Genomic DNA, 23,385 nt, shown 5'->3' with positions numbered 1-23,385 from the left:
TTCATAAGACTGACTCACTTGTTCAGCATGTCCTTTGGCCACTCTTGGTCATCCCACACTGTTTCCTTTGCAGAGGCAGTAGGTCTCTTCAAGCTCCGCTGTGCGGGTCTGAGGGTTAGAATAGGCCCGAGGTATTCCTGCCTGTCGTAAGAGGCAACTAAAAGGAGTTTCCCACTTTTGGGCCCGTAACGCTTTTTGGGACAGGTATTCAGTGCCCACTTAACTTGGCTTCCCCATCTTTGTAACCTTAAGGACAAGCAGTGGCGGCACCTTAATATTATTTGATGCCTGAGCCACACCAACTGGGGTGCTGATCTTCTTACACTACTGCAGCTGTACAATGCCCTCGTACAGTCTCATATTGACTGTGGGTCAGCATTGCCCTCCACACTGTGCTTGCTGGACCTTATCCACCACTGTGGAATTTGGCTCGCGACAGGAGCCTTCCGAATGAGCCTCGTGAATAACAGCCTTTTGGAAGCTGGCTTTCTTCCGTTGCGGCTCCGGTGGCAACTATTGCTTGCAAAGTATACCGCCGACATTCATAGTTTGCCCCGACATCTGAATTACCATTTCCTTTTTTCTGACACGGCAATCCGTCAACCGCAACAGTGGCCCAGAACTAGGAATCCCCTTGCCGTCCATGTATGTTTGCTTCTTAATGAACTTGACATTTTCCCCCTACCACCTTTCCTGTGTGTCCATTTCCGTACAGCTCCATGGTCCATACCTTGGCCATGACTTCAGCTAGACCTATCGCAAGGCCCAAAACACTCCGTTCCACGTTAGGCCCTCCACCGGCCATTACTCTCTCTTCTTGGCGAGTGCCAGGACTCAGAAATAGTCTACAATGAGGGATCAATGGTCGACAGTCTTGCTGGCTTTACTTATGATCACATTGTACGTACTGAACAGTGCTCCTTGCCAGATGGTTGCAGTGCTTTCACTACAGAGTTGATAGCCCTCTATCGTGCCCTTGAGCATATCCGCTCTTGCGCCAGTGAGTCCTTTTTCATCTGTAGTGACTCCTTTAGCAGCCTACAAGCTCTCAACCAGTGGTTCCCTCAACATACTTTGGTAATGACTATCCAGGAGTATCTTTATGCCCTCAGGGACAGTGGACATTCAGTGACCTGTATTTGGATCCCAGGAATCTCAACATACCAAGCAGTGAACTTGCTGACAGCCTGCCAAAAAAAGACTACCGATAAACCAACTCTGGAGATCGGCCTGCTGGAGACTCATCTCTGATTGGTCTTCTGCTGCAAAGTTTTTGCGATCTGGGATACTGAATGGCACACCCTCAGTACCCCAAACTAACTCCATGTTATCAAGGAGACAACAAATGTGTGACAGTCATCCATGCAATCCACTTTCCATGGACTTTGTTGTCCTTTGCCAGCTCCGCATCAGCCATACTTGGCTAACACATGGTCATCTCCTCCATCGCAAGGACCCACATTGCTGTCATCGTGACTCCTGTATAACTTTTCTCTGCCTCTTGTTGGATTGCCCAATTTTAGCCACTCTGCGGCGGACTTTTAACCTTCCCAGCACTCTACCTACAGTGTGTGCAACAATGCCTCAACAACTGATTTTGTTTTATGTTTTATTCATGAGGAGGGGTTTTTATCGTACCATGTAAGATTGGGTGCCTGGCCTACTCTCCGAGGCCTCCACCCTCCCTTCCTTTTATGTCTTTGTTGCTCTTATTTTGCATTTTGTTTGCCTTGTTGTTTGTCCTTTCCCTATGTGTGTTCTTCTTGCATTGTCTTTTATGCCGGTGATTTTAGTGTGTTGCAGAGTGACTGGCTCTTCGTTTTTTATCCTTGTGATCAGCCAGCCCAAGCCATCTTCTATGTCATTTTACTGCCTTCCTCTACCTTTCCTTTTAGTGTATGTTTCCCCCTTTTGTTTCGCTTCTTTCATTTTCTCTTTTGGTGTGGTTCCCTGTTGGTTTTACCTCCTTTTACTTCCCTCAACTCCTTTGGTTTTAATTGTTTTACCTTGAGACTTGTTTTCTTGAGGAACAAGGGACTGATGACCCTGTAGTTTGGTCCGCTTATACCCCAAACCAATCAATCTCTTCAAGCTGATGATATCATCTACAGATGTTATCACTTGGTGGATTACAGTGGAATGTAAAATGGAATGCATGTTGCACCATAACTACAGATTCAGACCTTACAAACTGTAAAACACAAAAAGCTTTCTTTTGACAAGTATCTGTTTTTGCTACTAGCACTTGCTAACAGAATACACAGGAAACAGTGCACACACTCCGGGACGATGATACAAACAAAACTATTTTAGTTGTTTTTTCATTTGAGCTCCCTGCCGCCATTGGATAAGCAACAGCCAGCAGCGAGTCATACTCTTAGCGCACTTATTTGTTTCATAGTTTATTTCTTAATTTCTTTGTGTGTTTTTGGGTACTTGTATAGTTTAATTCGCAAATTTCGGACGTATTATAGTAGTTGAGAGTTTTAATACCCGTATAGTGTAAATTTGCATAGTCATCAGTCATCTATTTGTTTTGAACGGCTTTTGAGATAAAAGAGAGGGAAAAAAATGTTAGGTATGGCTAGGGACTGTGCCTGTTGTGTACGGATTCAGGGGGAATTGGCCACTGTAAACAGCTGGAAGCTGTGTTGCTCATGGTCGACAGGCTCCAGGCTGTTGCCCTGGGCGGCGGTGACATTGGGACACCTGAGGCAAGCATTTTGGTGCCTCTCGAACCTGTAGCATCACCTGGGATCTCTGTTGCCAGTGCACCCTCGGATTCGGACGTCCCTGCCACTCGACACGTGGCGGAGTTGCAAATCCCTGGGCGGAAGGTGAAAGTTGGTGTTGGCTGCAGGGCTGTACCTTTACACCTCTGTAACAAGTTTGAGGTACTGCCCACTGCTGGAAGTACTTCTGAACCAGCAATAGTGGCAGTGGCCGGTCTTCCTGAGTAGTCCGGACAAGCACAGAGGGTGGGATTGCTTATCATTGGGAGCTCCAATGTTAGGAGGGTGATGGAGCCCCTTAGGGATATGGGAGCTAAGGGTGGGAAGAAAGCCAACGTGCATACCAGGGGAGTCATCCAAGATGTGGAAAGGATCCTTCTGGATGCCATGAAGGGTACAGGGTGCAGCCAACTGCAGGCGGCGCCTCATGTTGGCACTAATAACATGTGTTGCTACGGATCAGAAGAGATTCTCTCTGGTTTCCGGTGGCTATCTGAGTTGGTTAAGACTGGCAGTGTTGCTAGGAAGATGAAGGCAGAGCTCACCATCTGCAGCATCGTCGACAGGACCGACTGTAGACATGTGGTACAGAGCCAAGTGGAGAGCCTCAGAACTTCTGCGACCATGTAGGCTGCAGATTCCTCGACTTATGTCATAGGGTGGTGGGGTTTCGGATTCCGCAAAATTGGTCAAGTGTCCACTACACACAGGAGGTGGCTACATGGGTAGCAGGGGCTGTGTGGCGTGGACTGGGTGGTTTTTTAGGTTAGACAGTCTCGGGAAAGATCAAAAAGGGCTCCAGTCCAGATGGTATACCAATCAGGTTCCTTTCAGAGTATGCAGACACAATAGTGCCTTTCTTAGCAATCATATACAATCGCTCACTTGACAAAAGGTCTGTTCCTAAAGACTGAAAAGTAGCACAGGTCACACCAATATTCATGAAAGGAAATAGAAGTAACCATCTGAATTTCGGACCCATATCACTTACCTCAAGTTGCTGCAGGATTTTGGAGCATATACTGTACTCAAACATTATGAATCACCTTGAAGAAAATTACTTATTGATACATAACCAACATGGATTCAGAAAATATCATTCTTGTGCAACACAGTGAGCTCTTTATTCCCACGAAGTAATGAGTTCTGTTGACAAGGGATCTCAGATTGATTCCATATTCCTAGATTTCCAGAAGGCTTTTGATACTGTTCCCTCAAGCTACTATTAATCAAACTGTGTGCATATGGAGTATCGGCTCAGTTGTGTGACTGGATTCGTGATTTCCTCTCAGAGAGGTCACAGTTCGTAGTGATAGACGGTAAATCATCGAGTAGAACAGATGTGATATCTGGTGTTCCGCAAGGTAGTGTTATAGGCCATTTGCTGTTCCTGATATACATAAATGATCTAGGTGATAATCTGAGGAGCCCCCTTAGATTGTTTGCAGATGACACTGTAATTTACCGTCTAGTAAAATCATCAGACAATCTATTGCAATTACAAAATGATCTAGTGAGAATTTCTGTTTGGTGTGAAAAGTGGCCATTGACACTAAACAAAGAAAAGTGCGAGGCCATCCACATGGGTACTAAAAGAAATCTGATAAATTTTGGGTATACGATAAATTGCACAAATCTAAGGGCTGTCAATTTGACTAAATACTTAGGAATTACAATTACAAGCAACTTAAATTGGAAAGACCACATAGAAAATATTGTGGGGAAGGTGAAACAAAGACTGTGCCTTGGTGGCCGCACACTTAGAAGATGCGACAAATCCACTAAAGAGACAGCCTACATTACACTTTTCCATCCTCTGTCGGAATATTGCTGTGCAGTGTGGGATCCTTACCAGGTAGGATTGACTGAGGACATCAAAAAAGTGCAAACAAGGGCAGCTTGTTTCATGTTATCGCACAATAGAGGTGAGAGTGTCGCTGATATGATATGGGAGTTGGGGTGGCAGTCACTGAAACAAAGGCGGTTTTCTGTGCGGTGATATTTGTTTACGAAATTTCAATCAATAACTTTCTCTTCCGAATGTTAAAATATTTTGTTGACACCCACTTACCTAGGGAGAAATGATCATCATAATAGAAATCAGAGCTCGAACAGAAAGATTTAGGTGTTCCTTTTCCCCCCACACGCCATTCGAGAGCGGAATGGTAGAGTAGTAGTATGAAAATGGTTTGATGAACCCTCTGCCAGGCACTTAAGTGTGGATTGCAGAGTAACCATGTAGATGTAGATTATTTCTAATTTTAAGCTGAATGTAATAAGTGCTGCAAATCCTCCACACCCTGATAGTCATTTTGAAATGCCTGATATGTGTGGCCTATTTGTGTGCAACTGTATAATCCTCATTTTCTAAGCTGCTGAATTGATACCTTAATTAACCTTCATATTATTCCATATTCTTCCAACGTTTGATCTTACCAGTTCCTTTTCCTATTGCTCTTTTGTGGAAGAATGTGTGAAGGACAAACATTTTGCTCTTCATGGCAGTTGTACAGATATCTAATCTGTCATGTCCAGCATCATAGCTAAAGTTTTCCACTGAAGACTAGACCTTTAGCTTTATCTTACTTCTGTATTAAAACCTCCACTGACCAGGTAAGAACAGGATAGAAACTTCAAAAATGTGATGCCACAGAACAGTACTGAAAGGTAAGTGAATTATCTTATAGCTGAAGAACAGTTATTGAATCAAATCAAGGAGTAAAGAAATTAATCTTGCTATTTGGATTTATATAGTCTTGCTACCCAAATTTATGCCTCTTGATCTCTTTCCTCAGTTATGTCTATAGTTCCCTTATACTACAGCTACACAACCTGTGCACTTTAAGATCGTGTGTGTTCATTTTGTACTGATTTGCTACTATGTGGGGGACTTCAAAAGGTAAGTTACACAGGTCGCTCCACACTAAGACCAATGCGCAACATGAGTGGCACAGTTTTTTATTTTTTTTATTTACTTGTCAAGTTCCGTAGGACCAAATTGAGGAGAAAATCTCCAAGGTCGTGGAACGTGTCAGCACATGAAATTACAGCATAAACGTAATAACAGCTAAAAGTAAATGTTCATGAACCTTAAAAAAGTCAGTCCATAAGTTTAAGTAAACGCTATCAGCAATACAATAAAAATCAGCTTAATTTTTCAAGGAACTCCTCGACAGAATAGGAGGAGTGACCCATGAGGAAACTCTTCAATTTTGATTTGAAAACGTGTGGATTACTGCTAAGATTTTTGAATTCAAGTGGCAGCTTATTGAAAATGGATGTAACAGTATACTGCACACCTTCTTGCACAAGAGTTAAGGAAGTCTGATCCAAATGCAGGTTTGATTTCTGCGGAGTATTAACCGAATGAAAGCTGCTTATTCTTGGGAATAAACTAATATTGGTAACAAGAAACAGCAATAAGGAATATATGTATTGAGATGCCAATGTCAAAATACCCAGACTCGTGAACAGAGGTCGACAAGAGGTTCGTGAACTAACACCACTTATTGCCTGAGCCACCTGTTTCTGAGCCAAAAATATTCTTTTAGAATGAGAAGAGTTACCCCAAAATGTAATACCATTTGACAGTAGTGAATGAAAATAAGCAAAGTAGACTAATTTTCGTGTCGAACGATCACTCACTTTTGATACCGTTCGAATAGTAAAAATAGCAGTATTAAGTCCTTGAATAAGATCCTGAACGTTGGCTTTCCACAACAGCTTACTATCTATCTGAACACCTAGAAATTTGAACTGTTTAGTTTCACTAATCATATGCCCTTTCTGTGAAATTAAAATGTCAGGTTTTGTTGAATTGTGTGTTAGAAACTGTAAAAACTGAGTCTTACTGTAATTTAGTGTTAGTTTATTTTCTACAAGCGATGAACTGAGGTCATGTACTGCACTATTTGAATCCGAGCCAGTGTTGCACACAACATCCTTTACTACCAAGCCAGTGTCATCAGCAAACAGAAATATTTTAGAGTTGCCTGTAATAGTAGAGGGCATATCATTTATATAAATAAGGAACAGGAGTGGCCCCAACACTGATCCCTGGGGCACCCCCACTTGACAGTACCCCACTCAGACCCCACATCACAGCCATTATCAACATTGTGAATAATGACCTTTTGCTGTCTGTTGATAAAGTAAGAGGTGAACCAATTATGAGCTACTCCCCGTATTCTGTAATGGTCCAACTTCTGGAGCAATATTTTGTGATCAACACAATCAAATGCCTTAGTTAAATCAAAAAATATGCCGGCATTCGAAACCTTTTGTTTAACCCATCCATTACCTCACAGAGAAAAGAGAATATAGCATTTTCAGTTGTTAAATGACTTCTAAAGCCGAACTGTACATTTGATAGCAAATCGTGTGATATAAAATGATCAATTATCCATACATACATAGCCTTCTCAATAACTTTTGCAAATACTGATGGCATAGAAATAGGTATAAAATTATCCCTTTTTATATAGCGGCTTTACTATTGGGTACTTTAATTGCTCAGGAAACTGACCATTCCTAAAGGAAAAATTACAAATATGGCTAAATACAGGGCTAACATGTGCAGCACAGTACTTTAATATTCTACTAGACACTCCATCATAACCATGAGAGTCCTTAGTCTTCAGTGATTTAATTATTGACTCAATCTCCCTCTTGTCTGTATCACAGAGTATGTCAGACATAAATCTCGGAAAGGCCTTTGCCAAGAGAGTTATATGATTTCCTGTAGAAACTAAATTTTTATTTAATTCGCCAGCAATGCTCAGAAAATGATTGTTAAATACTGTACATATATCTGATTTATCAGTAACAGAAATATTTTTACTGCGAACTGACTTTATATTGTCGACCTTGTGGTGCTGACCAGACACTTCCTTCACAACTGAACATATGGTTTTAATTTTAGCCTGTGAATTAGCTATTCTATTTGCATACCACATACTCTTTGCCTTCATGATAACATTTTGAAGCTCTTACAATACTGCTTGTAATGGGCTACTGTAGCTTGATTGTGACTACTTCTAACATTTTGATGTAATTCCCTCTTTGTTCTACATGATATCCTTACCCCACTAGTCAGCCACCTGGGCTGCCCATTGCTGCTAGTACCCTGTTTAGAATGTTCTAATGGAAAGCAACTCTCAAAGAGCATGAGAAATGTGTTAAGGAAAGCATTGTATTTATCATCTATGTTATCGTCACTATAAACATCCTGCCATTCTTGTTCCTTGACAACGTTTAAAAAACTCTCTGTTGCTGTCGGATTAACTTTCCTACATAGTTTGTAATTAAATATGACATTGGTTTGAGTACGAAAGCCTTTTAGTGTTAAAATTTGTGCATTGTGGTCTGAAAGGCCATTCACGCTTTTATTAACAGAATGCCCATCTAGTAATGAAGAATGAATAAAAATATTGTCTGTGGCTGTGCTACTGTTCCCCTGCACCCTAGTTGGAAAAAAAAAAAGTTTGCATCAGATCATATGAATTTAAGAGATCTACAAACTTCTTTTTTTTTTTTTTTTTTTTTTTTGCACCATCATATACAAAATTTATATCGAAGTCACCAGATATAACTAGTTTCTGGTGCTTCCTACAAAGTGAATCAAGAACCCTCTGTAGCTTGAGCAGAAATGCTCTGAAGTCAGAGTTAGGGGACCTATAAACAACAACAATTAGAAGTTTAGTTTCACTAAATTCAACTACCACTGAACAACATTCAAATATCTGCTCGGTGCAGTGTCATGATACGTCTATGGACTCAAATGGAATACTGTTTTTTACGTACAGAGCCACTCCCCCACCCCACAAGGAACTCCTTGAGAAACAGCCAGCTAATCTGTAGCCTGGTAAAGGAAGCCTCTGAATTGTCAGATTATTTAAGTGGTGCTCTGATATACCAATAATTTCATGGTCAACATCTATAAGCAGTTCACTAACTTTATCTCTAATACCTCTTATATTTTGATGAAACATGCTAATTCCTTCTCTACTTGCAAACATTACATCCTCGGAAGGTGAGCCCTTAGAGGACGTTCCTTTTAGCAGGTATATCTATCAGCTGACTTCAATCTAAAAAAGGTGCACCTTTAACACCAACTACTACAGGAATTTTTCCATGAGTGACACCACCACCACCATCACCCACTACACTGTCACCTATAAGCTTAGCCAGCATCCCCTTCCTATACCTATTGAGGCGCAGGCCATGCCTAGGGAAACCCGATCTACTGATAGACCCAATTGACACCACTGAGATGTGCTGTCAGTGCCCTTCCCAGCCCCACGTTAATGCGCCTAACAGCTGCATTGAGGTGAGGTTGATCACGACGCTGAAACAGTTGCACAAAGTGCACATTAGTGCCACCAGTTTGAGTAGCTATCTTTACCAGGTCACCACCTACATCATATTCCCTGTCCCTATCGAGACTGTTCCCTGCTCCACCCACTATCACTACCTGATCCTTCTTTCTTAAAATTATTACATAACTCCCCTATGCTGTCAGTCACTTGAGCCAACCCTACACTAGGCTTCACAATGCTGGTGACCTGGTACTCACTCCCCAACACTTGCTGCAACTGCTGACCCACACCTCTACTGTGAGAACTACCTAGCAGCAGAACCTTCTTCTTTCTGCTACACTTTGCGACTAACCTAGGCCTCCTAATTGCTGAGGAGTGCTGCATGTTCCCTACATCTACAGCTACAGGAGGCTCATGTCCATTCAACTCTGACAGTTGGTCATACCTATTGCATGTACGCAAAGTAAAACTGTCTGAATACCTCCTCTTCCTAGCTGCCTTCTTGCCAACTGCCAGTTCCCATTCCTCACCACCCTTGCCCCTCCTCAACCTATCTAGTTCCTCCTTTGCGCATTGTAACTGCACCTGAAGGGCACAGATCTCATGCTCCTGCTCCTCTGTCAACTTATTTCTACTACAGATTCTGCATTCCCAGGAGAGGATCTCAGTAAAATGACCACTGGCTTCCCCACTACATTCCCCCCAATGAAAATACTTTGAACAAATCCCACACTGTAACCCGCTACTCACAAACCTATGACAGAGCCCACACTTCTCACTCATGGTAAAATTTTACAGTTACTGAAAAAACTATACGTCTACGTTACCAAAGTTCATTTACACCAGTAGAACTATTTAAGAACTAACAATAATGTTCTCGAAATTCTCTGCCTATTAAGAAAGCAACTACTCGTATTAATACTACTACACCACAGCTAATACCAGTACCAACAAAATTTCACAAAATTATTAGCTGAAACTAGCTACACAGTGTTAGTATAGAGTACATGTTTTGGGTTTCCTGCACACACAGGTCTGTTGCGATGCAGTTAACAGGTGCTTCACAGTGCGGGCTGAAATGGCACGGGAACTGGAAATGTACTCCAAAGTTGTAGTAGGTGGGACAGTGCAGTTCTTGTGGCACAAGTCTAAATTGTACACACATGCATCAGTGATGAGTATTTTCACGCAGTGATTCTCGAATGACTCCATGACCAAGGAGCAGATTTCTATCATCAAGGAACTGAATGCTCTCCAGAACTATGTGACTGTTGGTCACAGAGACTTGGTGGTGATGTTGAAAAATAGTGTCATATATTTGTGTCACTTTGAAATGTAGTGCAGCATTCAATAACAGTTGTATCATTTGTCATAATAATGTGCAAGTTACCTTTTGGAGTCCCCTCATATTTATGTAAACTGTTATTTAACACTTCATCTTTGTGCTGTCATTAGGTTACCATTGTCTTATGTAACACAGTGTTAGTATTATTAATTTATTTATCGAAGGATCAGTTTACAGCTACCATTGCTGCACGAGAGACATTCGCTAACGATATAGTGCTCAGGATTGATGACGGCGATACGCATGTGGGCAGCATTTGGTTTACTGACGAAGCTTATTTTTACCTGGATGGCTTCGTCAATAAACAGAGCTGGCGCATATGGGGAACCGAAAAGCCCCATGTTGCAGTCCCATCGTATCTGCATCCTCAAAAAGTACTGGTCTGGGCCGCCATTTCTTCCAAAGGAATTATTGGCCCATTTTTCAGATCCGAAACGATTACTGCATCACGCTATCTGGACATTCTTCGTGAATTTGTGGCGGTACAAACTGCCTTAGATGACACTGCGAACACCTTGTGGTTTATGCAAGATGGTGCCCGGCCACATCGCACGGCCGACGTCTTTCATTTCCTGAATGAATATTTTGATGATCGTGTGATTGCTTTGGGCTATCCGAAACATACAGGAGGTGGCGTAGATTGGCCTCTCTATTTGCCAGACATGAACCCCTGTGACTTCTTTCTGTGGGGACACTTGAAAGACCAGGTGTACCGCCAGAATCCAGAAACAATTGAACAGCTGAAGCAGTACATCTCATCTGCATGTGAAGCCATTCCGCCAGACACGTTGTCAAAGGTTTCGGGTAATTTCATTCAGAGACTACGCCATATTATTGCTACGCATGGTGGATATGTGGAAAATATCGTACTATAGAGTTTCCCAGACCGCAGCGCCATCTGTTGTTGACAATTGTAACTACTGTAATTTCGAAAGTTTGTCTGCCTGAAAATGTACTGTTGTCCCAAGCATATTGCAACAAATGGCGTATTTCTATCACTGCTCGTTTAGTTTGTATTGCCGTTTCAAATATACCAGTCATTTTTGAAACACCCTGTATCATCTTTAAACCAGACAGTAGAGCTGCATATTTCAGGAAGTCAGCATCTGTAGTTTCCTCTTGCTTTCAACTGTTTTGCAGTACTGGTAGAATAAAACCATGTTGTACAATATTATGGTGTGAAATCAGTTAATCATCCAGACTGTTGCTCTTATAGCAAATGAAAAGTCCACTGTCCCACTTCAGAAACCATAAAAAATAAGTGTGTTCTCTCCATACACAGTACAGCTATCTGTGTTGTTGAGGCATGCAAGCCAACACATGTTGAAATATTCGTGGTTCATGTGAGTATATATAACCTACACAATATTTCTGGGCTGAGACAAAAAGTCGAGAAAGAAAGTTATCTTTTTGCTATCCATATTTCAGAGTTATTATGTTAGTTCCACACAATTTTCTGTTTTGAGGATGGGAACCAGGTGATACGAATTTATTGTTTCAGAAATCACATAATGTTGGACACACTATCCAGTTTGATTCTTTGTCATGGCTATGACTCTATCCTATTGATATTATAGTAGAGGAAACTTCACATTGGAAACAACAAATAATTATGTTAATGTTCTCAATCCCGCTCTTTAGGCATAGCATCTACCTTGTAAATGTCAAAATATGAGATATGCTACAATGAAGTATTCCATCAAAACTAAAGAAATGTCTTCTTTGCTTTCAGATAACAGTGAAAGTTTCAGTCACTATAAGACACTGATAAGTGATGCAATAAAGAACTATGTTCCTTGTAAACAGGAAAACTGCAGTTGCTATTTAACAGTCATTGATGGTGATTTGAAGAATTTTGCTGGAGGTATTTCAAAGCAGATGATTGATTCTGTTGCAGATCGGTGAGTATTATTAACCACTTTCTGTTCTTTATGTGCAGGATTTTGCGTGTTACAGGTTTTTATGTTTGACAGCCACACTACCATTTTTCCATCAGACTTTGTCTCATATTTGGTGTATGAATTGGGTTACCACATTGTCTATCATTCTTGCACTGTGATGTGTCTAGTTACTTATAAGCTGCTGAGATAAGTTTGGCACCACTTGCATGTGTGCAAACATGTCTGAATTTAGGTTTGTGGAGAGCAACTAATGAAAGAATAAGCCCCATAAAACTAAAAAATAACTTTACTGTGAAATAAAAAGAAAACAGTAACTAAAATGAAGGCTATCTGTTTGAAAGAACACGTGTGAAATCAAAGCCTGATGCTTGGTAACAGCCCATTCTCTGTTTTTCTACTACACAGTTTCTAACGTGCTTTTAATTCTCCTCGTGTGCTGTCCAGAAGACACTGTTGCTCCAGCCCGACTTGCTATTTGATGGTAGCACTTTTGAGGTCATCCACTGTGTGGCGACTCTTGAATTCTGCAGGCGCTGTTCATACAATGCGTGTGGTGTGCACTCGAACAAGTGTCTCAAAAGACAAACAAATTAACTGAAATGTTGACTGTAAGGGTGAACAATAATTTGGAGGATCCTGTATTTATGTTCAACAGCCCTCAGTGTACCCTCAAGAGCGATGAGAAGCATTCAGCATCTATGCATATTACCGATCCAAAATGTGACTGACACACCGCTCTGTTGAACCAGTTAGACTGCATGCCTGAGATATGCATTAGTACTTTGCTGGCTCTTCTACCTTCAGTGGTGATCATGAAGCATCAGACAAGTCTTTCATTTGTCAGTGAAGAGAACCAAATGCTGAAGAACCAGGTTAAGTTACAGATACACCCTTGCCCAACTTTTTCCTACACTACAGTCCTTAGGGGGAGGAGGGGTGGCTTGTAATGGACATCTAAAGATCAAACTGATCATGCGGGAATGGCTGCATATTTTTTGGGCTGTTATAGCCCTCTCAGTTGCCTCCATACTGGTAGTGCACAATTGTGTTGCATGCTGTATTGCCCCATTCACAGTTAGAGTCTCAGCACAGTCTGGTGAATTACTCTGAGAATAGGTACGTAGTGATTTCTTGTGGCCAGATGACTACTGAAAAAGAGATTTCTGAGGCTGGGTTACTTTGTTTACTTCTGTGCCCTATGATCTCTAGCTAGTCACTCTCCTTAATAACTTCATAGTGGTAGTTCTAATAACATGTTCACATTTCCTAATGTTGCTGCCCCAGTCTAGTTGCCATGTATAAGTTTTGTTATTATTGACATCAGTTGCTGTTCAGAGTTATATATATGACCCACTGATGTAACTGAATGATTGTGGATTCTTTAAATTTATTCTTATTTTTTTAATTATGAGAAGCACTCATTAAGTAATGTGACAATTTTTTTCTGAAAGCGTTTTTTTTTTTTTTTTAAAGATACCAATATACCACATTTTTTCTCCATCTTTTGGCTACAAAATCGTAATTTTTCAGTGAAATCTCCATTCGATGCGATGGCCTTACACCACCTTACTAAGATGGCCTGTATGTCCACACAGTACCCTGTACGCCCACATAGTAGTCTGTATGCACGCACAGTACCCTGTATGCCTGCATAGTACCACTCTACTGGTCAACATTGGAGCTGACGTCTTGCTGCGTAAGTAACCTCCCCGTCGTCCACGTACTGCTCCCCGTGGAGTGCATCCTTTATTAGGCCAAACAGATGGCAGTCGGGAGGCGCACTTTTGTGGCGATGAACATGTTGAAGTTGTTCTGATATTGCAGGAGTCACAGCTGTGTGTGGCATGTAGGAGATTTGACAGGTTTGCACGACCTAGTTGTGATGATGACAGATACCTTGCCCAGTGATTCACCGTGTTTTCGTTCACTGCTAGGTCTCCGTAAACATTCTGGGAGGATCTACGAATATCTGTGATGCTGTAGATTTCTGCCAAAAGAAACTTGATGATAGCTCTCTGCTTGGAATGCACCTCCATGGAGTATTCCACAATGCCCCACAGCATATTATGCATTTTTTCAGCCAAAATTGGCTGAGAAAAAAATTTATTACATTACTTATTGAACACCCTTTGTATAATGTGACATAAATATTAGTACAAAACAGGAAACAGTTTAGAGTTTCTGTTGTATTATGTGTGCCAGTGTTCTTCATGCAGTTGAAATATTAAGATAATAGTGTATGCGACACCTATAGGCTACATGTAGAGTGTTTTAAAAGCTTACTAGCTATAAATAATTCTGTATACTTGAGGCACTGATGCTATGCATGAAGTGTGACACATTATTTGTTTAAGCACTGAATTAGTGTGTTTCAAGGGTGACTTTTAAAATTTGGAGAATTATTGGGTTCTGATCCATTGTTACACTGAAAGGAGAAGTATTTTCTGTAGTAAATTTGATTCTTTTTGGAATCGCATGCAATATTAAAATGGAAGGCGGGCCTCCATAGTCCAGCTTTGCAAGGTATTCATTTACTATCAGCTGAAGAGTTGAAAAGAGCATTTTTGCTTTGTGGCTTTTAAAGATTTCAGTGAGGAATTATTTGTGTGTGTGTTTTGGGCAGTTGCGTTATCCCCCCAAAACCTTGTGCACAATTTATTTGAAGAAACACACAGGTTTATCTGAGTGCCCAGTGACAGTTGAAGTAAATCTGTCCTGTGCTTGGAGTCTGATTGCGTTTTAGCCCCATTGTCATATATCAGTGCACTCCTTGGAGTCTATTGGAAGTGTCTAAGATCTTAAACAAGTTTTTGAGTCACTTGGGTCTTTTAACAGATGACTGCTATACAATCTAATTAATAGAAGACTTTTGGTTCAAGTTTTTGTCAATGACTCCTTGATACATTTAATATGGTATCGTCAAAACTAATATTCAACATCGTTACACGTGGCTATACAATTTGTCTCTTATGTGAAGTGGTCTGGTCTGGAATTTTTTTCCCCTGATGATGCTCATCCAATAAAACTGGTGAGCATTTGGGGGGGGGGGGGGGGGCTTGGGTGTGTCTCCCTAAGTGGTTTGGAAGAGTAGGGAAGTGGCCAAAGACTGGGCTCCATAGAATTTTGTTGTACCATGACATGTGTTAGCACAAAACAACCTAGTCACAAGCATTTCAGCAACCACCTCACAATCCATCTGGTTTTCCTCACTCCCCCTGCGGGTTCGGGGGCTAGAATAGGCTCGAGGCATTCTTGCCTGTCGTAAGAGGCGACTAAAAGGAGTCTCTCACTTTTCAGCCTTTGTGTGATGGTGCCTTGTAGGGTTTGACCTCCATTTTTCAAAATTTTCCTGAAGAGTGAGTCAATTGGGGAAGGACACCTTACATGGTGCATAGTGTCCATCATGCGCTAAGACAGCTCGCATCGTTCGTTGACGTGGATCTGCACTTCCGCTCATTCTCTAGCTGTTGGGTGAGATCACCCTCCTGGGTGTGTTTTTTTCATGTACCCTGTTGGTTGTAGCCCCGTGACCACACAGTGATCACTCTGCTGATGCCTGTGCAGTTAACTCCCCATGTATGCCAAGGAGTAGACGCCTCTCACCCTGGGGCATCGGGACTCCCAGCAATGGCCCTCCTGCTAGGTGGCCTTTACTGCGGCTGGTTGGCACCCGTGGGGACGGCGCCTAGTCAGAGTGGGTGGCATCAGGTGGATGACACGCCTTGAAGCGTAGTACGTCGTCTCCTGCTGGTGGTCAAACACCAGCAGTCTCTAAGCAGTCTCTAAGCAGTCAAGGCCTAACTACAGTGCTCAGAAATATGATGCCAGCCAAATCATCAACCTCCTCCCCCCGCACACCAGCCAAACCGTGGGAGGAACACCAGGCTGAGGACGGCAGCAAAGCTTATTCACCCCGGTACCTCGTATGTACGAGAGTTGATGGGAAATCTTTCTTGTCAATGAAACCTCAGTTTTTTTGTGGAACATTTAGAGGTCAAGTTTGGGGAGGTGAAGGACTTGTCCAAAATGCGGTCCGGGTTGGTCTTGATCAAAACAGCATCCTCTGCCCAGTCATGGGCACTACTTGCCTGTGACAAGCTGGGGGATGTTTCTGTTTCCATCATGCCCCATAAGAGCTTAAATATGGTCCAGTGTATTATATTTCATAGGGACCTTCGTTTGCAGTCTGCCGATGAGCTGCACTCCAATTTAGAGCAGCGAGGTGTCCATTTTATCCAGTGCATACACCGGGGTCCGAGGGATAATCAGGTTGCCATTGGTGCTTTCATCTTGGCCTTCGAGGGTGACACATTACCCGAGAAGGTCAAGGTGATGGTCTACCGCTGTGGCATAAAGCCATATATCCCTCCCCCGATGCGGTGCTTTAAGTGCTGGAAGTTCGACCATATGTCTTCCTGCTGAACTTCCAGCGTCACCTGTCAGGATTGTGGATGTCCTTCACATCCCAATAAACCATGTGCCCCACCTTCCATCTGTGTCAATTGTGGGGAGCACCACTTGCCTTGCTCGCCAGACTGCAAGATTCTCCAGAAAGAAAGAAAAATAATGGAATACAAGACCCTGGACTGACTGAGCTACACCGAGGCTAAGAGAAAATATGGGAGGCTTCATCTTGTGTATATGACGTAAACCTACACCACCATTACGACAATAGTTCTACCACCTCCCGTTCCGCCGATTACAGTTGGCTCTCAGAACCATCAGACTCCACCTGCCCCCTTGATGATGATGCTGGTGGGGGGGGGGGGGGGGGGGGGCACTTCCCTCCCTGTTGCTCCTGCACAACCTAATTCATGAGCAACTCCCCCCCCCCCCCCCCCCCTAACCATCTCAGTTGGAGAAGCTTAAGTCTTCTTTAGCTCCACTCACCAGGAAGGGATCCTGTGGGTCACTCCCTTCCCAGGTTCCTACCAGTGACAAAGCTGATACCCGCCAGTGGCTGAAGCAACCACAGTAGGGCTTCAGGTCCTCCTTAGTCCCTGAGACTGAATCAGTGAAGCCCTCCCAGCGGGACAAACCTAAGGAGCAGCAAGAGAAACCTAAAAAGAAAGACCCCCAAGAACAAAAGCATTGCGGTGGCACCCACACCACCCTTACAAGCTCTGTATCTGAGGATGAGGTGGAGATTCTGCCATCCAATGAGAACCTAGATCTTGCTGGGCCCTCAGAGATAATGGCTGTCGATCATACAGGTACTCATCCGGTGGCAGCAAGTGACCCCGAGATGTGGACTGCCTCATTGAGTGTTTCATGCCTTCCCAGTCTCATGATCATGTAATCCTCCAGTGGAATTGCGACAGTTTTTTCCACCACCTGGCTGAGCTACTGCAACTGTTAAGCTTTACACCTGCTTTCTGCATTGCCCTCTAGGAAACCTAGTTCCCGGCAGTGTGGACCCCTGCTCTCTGTGGCTATAAGAGATATTACAGGAACTGTAGCGACTATAATAAAGTGTCAGGTGGAGTTTGTGTCTATGTCCTGAACTCCGTATGTAGTGAACCTGTGCCCCTTCTCTCTTGAAGCTGTGGCTGTCAGGATCAGGACGACACAGGAAATCACTGTCTGCAATGTATATATTCCTCCAGATGGTGCAGTACCCCTGAACATATTGGCTGCACTGATTGATCAAGTCCCTTAACCTTTCCTACTTTTGGGAGATTTTAACGCGCGTAACCCCTTGTGGGGTGGCGTCATGCTTACTGACCGAGGTAGGGAGGTCGAAAATTTACTGTCACAACTCAACATCTGCCTCTTAAATACAGGTGCCCCCACACATTTCAGTGTGGGACATGGCACATATTCAGACATTGATCTCTTGATTTGCAGTCCTGGTCTTCTCCCATCTATCCACTGGAGAGCATATGATGACCTGTGTGGTAGTGACCACTTCCCCATCTTCCTGTTACTCCCCCGACGTCATGCCTACGGACGCCTACCCAGATGGGCTTTAAACAAGGCAGACTGGGTAGCCTTCACCTCTGCTGTCACCGCTGAATCCCCCCCACATGATGCAGGTCACTACAATGATTGTTTCTGCAGCGGAAAATACGATCCCTCATTCTTTATAGGGTGCCCCAGCAAAAGATAGTTCCTCGGTGGTCATCAGAAGTTGGTGAGGCAATTAAAGAGCATTGGCAGGCTCTACAGCGACATAAGTGACACCCTTTCCTAGAGCACCTAATAGCCTTTATGTGGCTCTGTGCTCGCTTTCGTCAGCTTATAAAACAACAGAAACAGGAGTGATGGGAGAGGTACGTGTCGACCATTGGGTGCGATACATCACCTTCCCAAGTCTGGACGAAGATCAGACATTTTTTGGGTACGAGATCCCAACAGGTGTCCCTGGAATTAACATCAATGGCATGTTATCTACTGACGCAATCGCAATTGCCGAGAACTTTGCTGAGCACTATGCTCCAGCCTCTGCATTGGAGAACTACTCCCCAGCCTTTCGCACCCTCAAAGGGTGGATGGAAAGGAAAGTCCTCTTGTTCACTACAGGCCACAGTGAACCCTATAACTCTCCATTTACAGAGTGGGAGCTCGTCCCGGTCAAAACCCACTTGACGCGGATAGCTATCGGCTCATAAGCCTCACCAACTTCCTTTGTGAGCTGCTGGGGCGTATGGTGTTGGTGGTTGGGTTGGGTCGTGGCATCGCATGGCCTACTGGCTCTATGTCAGGGCAGCTTCCGCCAGGGTTGCTGTACCACCGATAATCTTGTGTCCCTCGAGTCTTCCATCTGAACAGCATTTTCCAGATGCCAACATCTGGTTACCATCTTTTTTGACTTACATAAAGCATATGACACGACCTGGCAACACCATATCCTTGCCACATTGTATGAGTGGAGTCTCCAGGACGTGCTTCCAATTTTTATCCAAAACTTCCTGTCACTCTGTACTTTCTTTGTCCAAGTCAGTGCCTCCCCCCCCGTATTAAGGAGAATGGCATTCCGTAGGACTCCGTGCTGAGTGTGTCTTTATTTTTAGTGGCTATTAACTGTCTAGCAGCAGCTGTAGGGCCGGCAGTCTCACCTTCTCTGAATGCAGATGACTTCTGCATTTCGTACTGCTCCTTCAGTACTGGTGTTGCTGAGTGGTGCCTACAGTGAGCCATTCACCAGGCGCAGTCATGGGTTTTCTCCCAAGGCTTCCAGTTTTCAGCCGCAAAGTTGTGCGTCATGCATTTTTGTCGGTGTGGCGCCATTCATCCAGAACCAGAACTTTACCTTAATGACAATCCAGCCACTGTAGTGGAGACATATTGATTCTTAGGACTGGTTTTCGACGCCCAATTGACTTGGCTACCTCACCTTCGTCAGCTTAAGCGGAAGTGCTGGCAGCACCTCAACACCCTCCACTGCCTGAGTAACACCAACTGGGGTGCAGATCACTCTACGCTGCTGCAGCTTTACAGAGCCCTTGTTCAGCCCACCTTGACTACGGAAGTCTGGTTTATGGTTCGGCGACGCCTTCAGCATTGCATTTACTCGACCCAGTGTACCATTGTGGCATTCGCCTAGAGACGGGAGCTTTTATAACTAGTTCAGTGACCAGTGTGTTGGTGGAGGCCGGTGTCCCTCCATTGAACATTAGGCATGCACAACTGCTTGCCAGTTATATTGCACATGTTCGTTGTTCTCCTGCGCATTCGAATTAGTCTCCTTTTCCCAACCATGGCGGTTCATCTCGCGCATCGGCGGCCCAGGTCAGGGCTTATGACCAGTTCGAATCCTGTCCCTTCTGTCTGAACTGGAGTCCTTCCTGTTACCACCTCTCCTCGATATCCATTCACATACACCTCCATGGTGTACACCTAGGCCGCAAATTCTTGTGGACCTTTTGCATGGCCCTATGGATGCCGTTAACCCTGCAGCTCTCCGCCACCACTTCCTCTCGATTCTCAACTTGTACCGGTGCCATGAAGTGGTTTACACCGATGGCTCGATGGATGACGGTCACGTAGGCTTTGCGTATGTTCTTGGAGGACATATTGAACAGCACTCTTTGCCAGATGAGTGTAGTGTTTTGACTGCAGAGCTGGTGGCCATATCTCATGCTCTTGAGCACATCTGCTCATGCCCTGGGAAGTCATTTCTTCTGTGTACTGGCTCGTTGAGCAGCGTACAAGCTATTGACCAGTGCTACCCTCGTCATCCTTTGGTAGCAACCATTCAGGATTCCATATATGCCCTGGAATGGTCCCATCGTTCAGTGGTGTTACTGTGGACCCCAGAACATGTCGGAATCTCAGGCAATGAACTTGCTGACAGGCTGGCCAAATGGGCTACACAGAAACTGCTGTTGGAGATGGACATATTCAAAACTGACCTGTGTTCTGTCTTACTCCACAGGATTCTTCAACTTGGGGAGATGGAGTGGCTTAACAGTACGCACAACAAACTGCATGTCATTAAGGAGATTGCAAATGTGTGGAAGTCTCCCATGCAGTCCTCTCGCAGGGAATTAATTGTCCTCTGCCGGCTCTGCATTGGGCATATGTGGCTAACGCATGATTACCTCCTCTATCATGAGGTTCCACCTCGATGCCGCTGTGGTTCACAAATGACGGTCATCCATCTCTTACTGGACTGCTCACTTTTAGCCGCTCTGCGGCAGTCTTTTAACTTTCCCAGCACCCTACCTTCAATGTTGGGCGACAATGCCTCGACAGCAGCTTAAGCTTTGTTTTATTTGTGAGGGTGGGTTTTACGACATGATATAAGTTTTAACACTTGTCCTTTGTCCCTCTGTGTCCTCCACCCTATTGCTTTTAGGGTGGACAATTTAATGTGTTGCAGAATGGCTGGCTTCTCCTTTTTATTCTCATGGTCAGCCAGCCTTGCGTATCTCTGTGGTTTTCTTATCTGATTTTGTCAATTTTTGTGTTTGTTGCCCTTCTGTCATTCTTGTGGTTTTCTCCTTTCTTCCAGCTGTGTTTTGTACGTCTCGATAATTTTACTCCCATCCTTGTGGACTTATTTTAATCGGAATGAGGGATCGATGACCTAGCAGTTTGGTCCCTTCCCCCCTCTTTTAAACAAACCAACCAACCATTTTTCTCTATTCCCAAAATCAAAAGAAACAGTCAGTAACAGTCTGAACTCTTGGAAGCAACCACAATTTCACACAGAGCATTTATTAATATACCTCCCTCGGAGATGCATTGAGGGACTATTCACTTAGTGGTTTCAGAAAAGTAACATCTGCACAGAACTTCAAGCAAACTGTATTTGAAAATATCAAGGCAAGCACTCTGAAAAGCATTAATTTAGTCAGCTTTCAGGATTGGCTGTTGTTGATAGTACCTAAGCATTCACTTAATATGTTGACTGATATTTTGGACTAGATTATCCCCAGAAAAATAAAGTAAGTTATGTACTCTACCATATTGGCCAACTTTTGTAATTATAGTATACATGGTAATCGCTTTGATTTTTGGGAGAGTTTCTGAGATTGCGCTTTAAACATTCACTCAACAAATTTTATGAGCATGAAACAGAAACATAGCACCAGTTGCTATTTTTTCCTAGCTATACTAGGCCTTTCACTACATTTTCCTATCAAAATTGAGGTCTATGAACCTAATGCTGTAGTTAATAAATGATCAATGCCATACTAAATTAAAATAAGGTGTAGGCTCTCTCCCTGTCTGGTAGAAGTCATAAATGAACTCTACAAGGTTCAGTTCTCGTATATATATTAATGAGAATTTAAATAAAAAGAAAGCATCTTATTAAACTACACAGTTCAGCACTTTCTGCCACTGGTGCCATTAAACGTCTCAGAGAAATAAATTGGTAAAATAAATTATTTGCATTCAGTAATTCCCACTGTAATTATATTCTAGTGAAAACTCATCTCAAAAACAGAACATATTCTTTGCATAGAACTATGCAGAACTATATTATTGAGTGTCATTTTGTAGACAGTTTTTAAGTAGACCTTTTTGCTACTACTTCACATTTTTATACAGTAGAGAGAGAGAGGGAGGGGGGGGGGGGGGTCTGATGATTACAGTGGTAATGATGAAAACTACTGGATTTAAGTGTTCCGTTGACCAACTACATAAATATGTTGTGAAGCAACTGTCTTTTCATACCGTGAACCATACGATCAAGTAAAAACTCAATGGAAACTTTTTTGTCTCTTGTACCAATGACTTCCAACGACAGCAAAGAAACAATGAGAGAGTTTATTTTGCCTGTGGGGTTCCATACTAACAGGGATTGTAATATGCAAGTTGTGGAGTGCAGGGCATAATTGCCAGTGTAGACTTTTGCAACAAAGCAAAACAGCACAGTCAAAACAGTCAATAGTTTATACAAGGGGCACTCAATAATTAATGCAACACTTTTTTTTTCCGTCAGCCAATTTCTATTGAAAAAATGCAGAATTTACTGTAGGACCTCATGGAATATTCCCACTTCAGCCCCTATAATGTCATGAAGTTGTGGAAAGTGGTGACACTGTACATAGTCTTCAAAATTTCGTCTGTAATGGGGGTGTATTCCAGACAGAGAATTATAATTGAGTTTCTTTTGGCAGGAAACCAGAGCCTTGCAGATATTCATAGTCACATGCAGAATGTCTACAGAGACCTGGCAGTGAACAAAAGCATGGTGAGTCATTGGCCAAAGAGCCTGTCATTGTCACAACAAGGTTGTGCAAACTTGTCCGATCTCCCACGTGCTGGTCAGCTGCACACAGCTGTGACACCTGCAGTGTAGAAACCTGTGAACACTCTTATTCGAGGTGATCAACATATCACAATCCATCAACTTGCTGCACAACTGGATGTCTCTGTTGGTATTGCTGACATGCTCGTCCACCAGTTTGGGTACTGAAAGGTGTGTGCCCACTAAGTTCCTTGCCATCTAACAGCAGACCATAAAGAGCAACAAAGGACCATCTGTGGGGAAGTGCTTGCATGTTATGAGACCGATCGTGACAATTTTTTGTGAAACATTGTTGCTAGTGATGAAACGGGTTCATCACTTTGAACCGGAAACAAAACGGCAATTAATGGAGTGGTGCCTCACCACCACTCCTCTGAAGAAAAAGTTC

At 43.2% G+C, this 23,385-nt stretch overlaps 1 protein-coding gene across 1 annotated transcript in view; it reads left to right on the top strand.

Moving 5' to 3' along the window:
* The window catches only part of LOC126299250 (O-glucosyltransferase rumi homolog), a 133,389-nt gene that overhangs the window by 4,802 nt on the left and 105,202 nt on the right, over window positions 1-23,385 (top strand). Inside the window, exon 2 of the mRNA XM_049991045.1 lies at window positions 12,127-12,295. Coding sequence (XP_049847002.1) covers window positions 12,127-12,295 — 169 coding nt within the window. The remainder of the gene's footprint in view (window positions 1-12,126; window positions 12,296-23,385) is intronic.

This window comes from Schistocerca gregaria, chromosome X, assembly GCF_023897955.1.
Source record: "Schistocerca gregaria isolate iqSchGreg1 chromosome X, iqSchGreg1.2, whole genome shotgun sequence".
Lineage (NCBI taxonomy): Eukaryota > Metazoa > Arthropoda > Insecta > Orthoptera > Acrididae > Schistocerca > Schistocerca gregaria.
The sequence above is the reverse complement of the archived record's forward strand: the minus strand, read 5'-3'. Positions and strand labels throughout refer to the sequence as shown.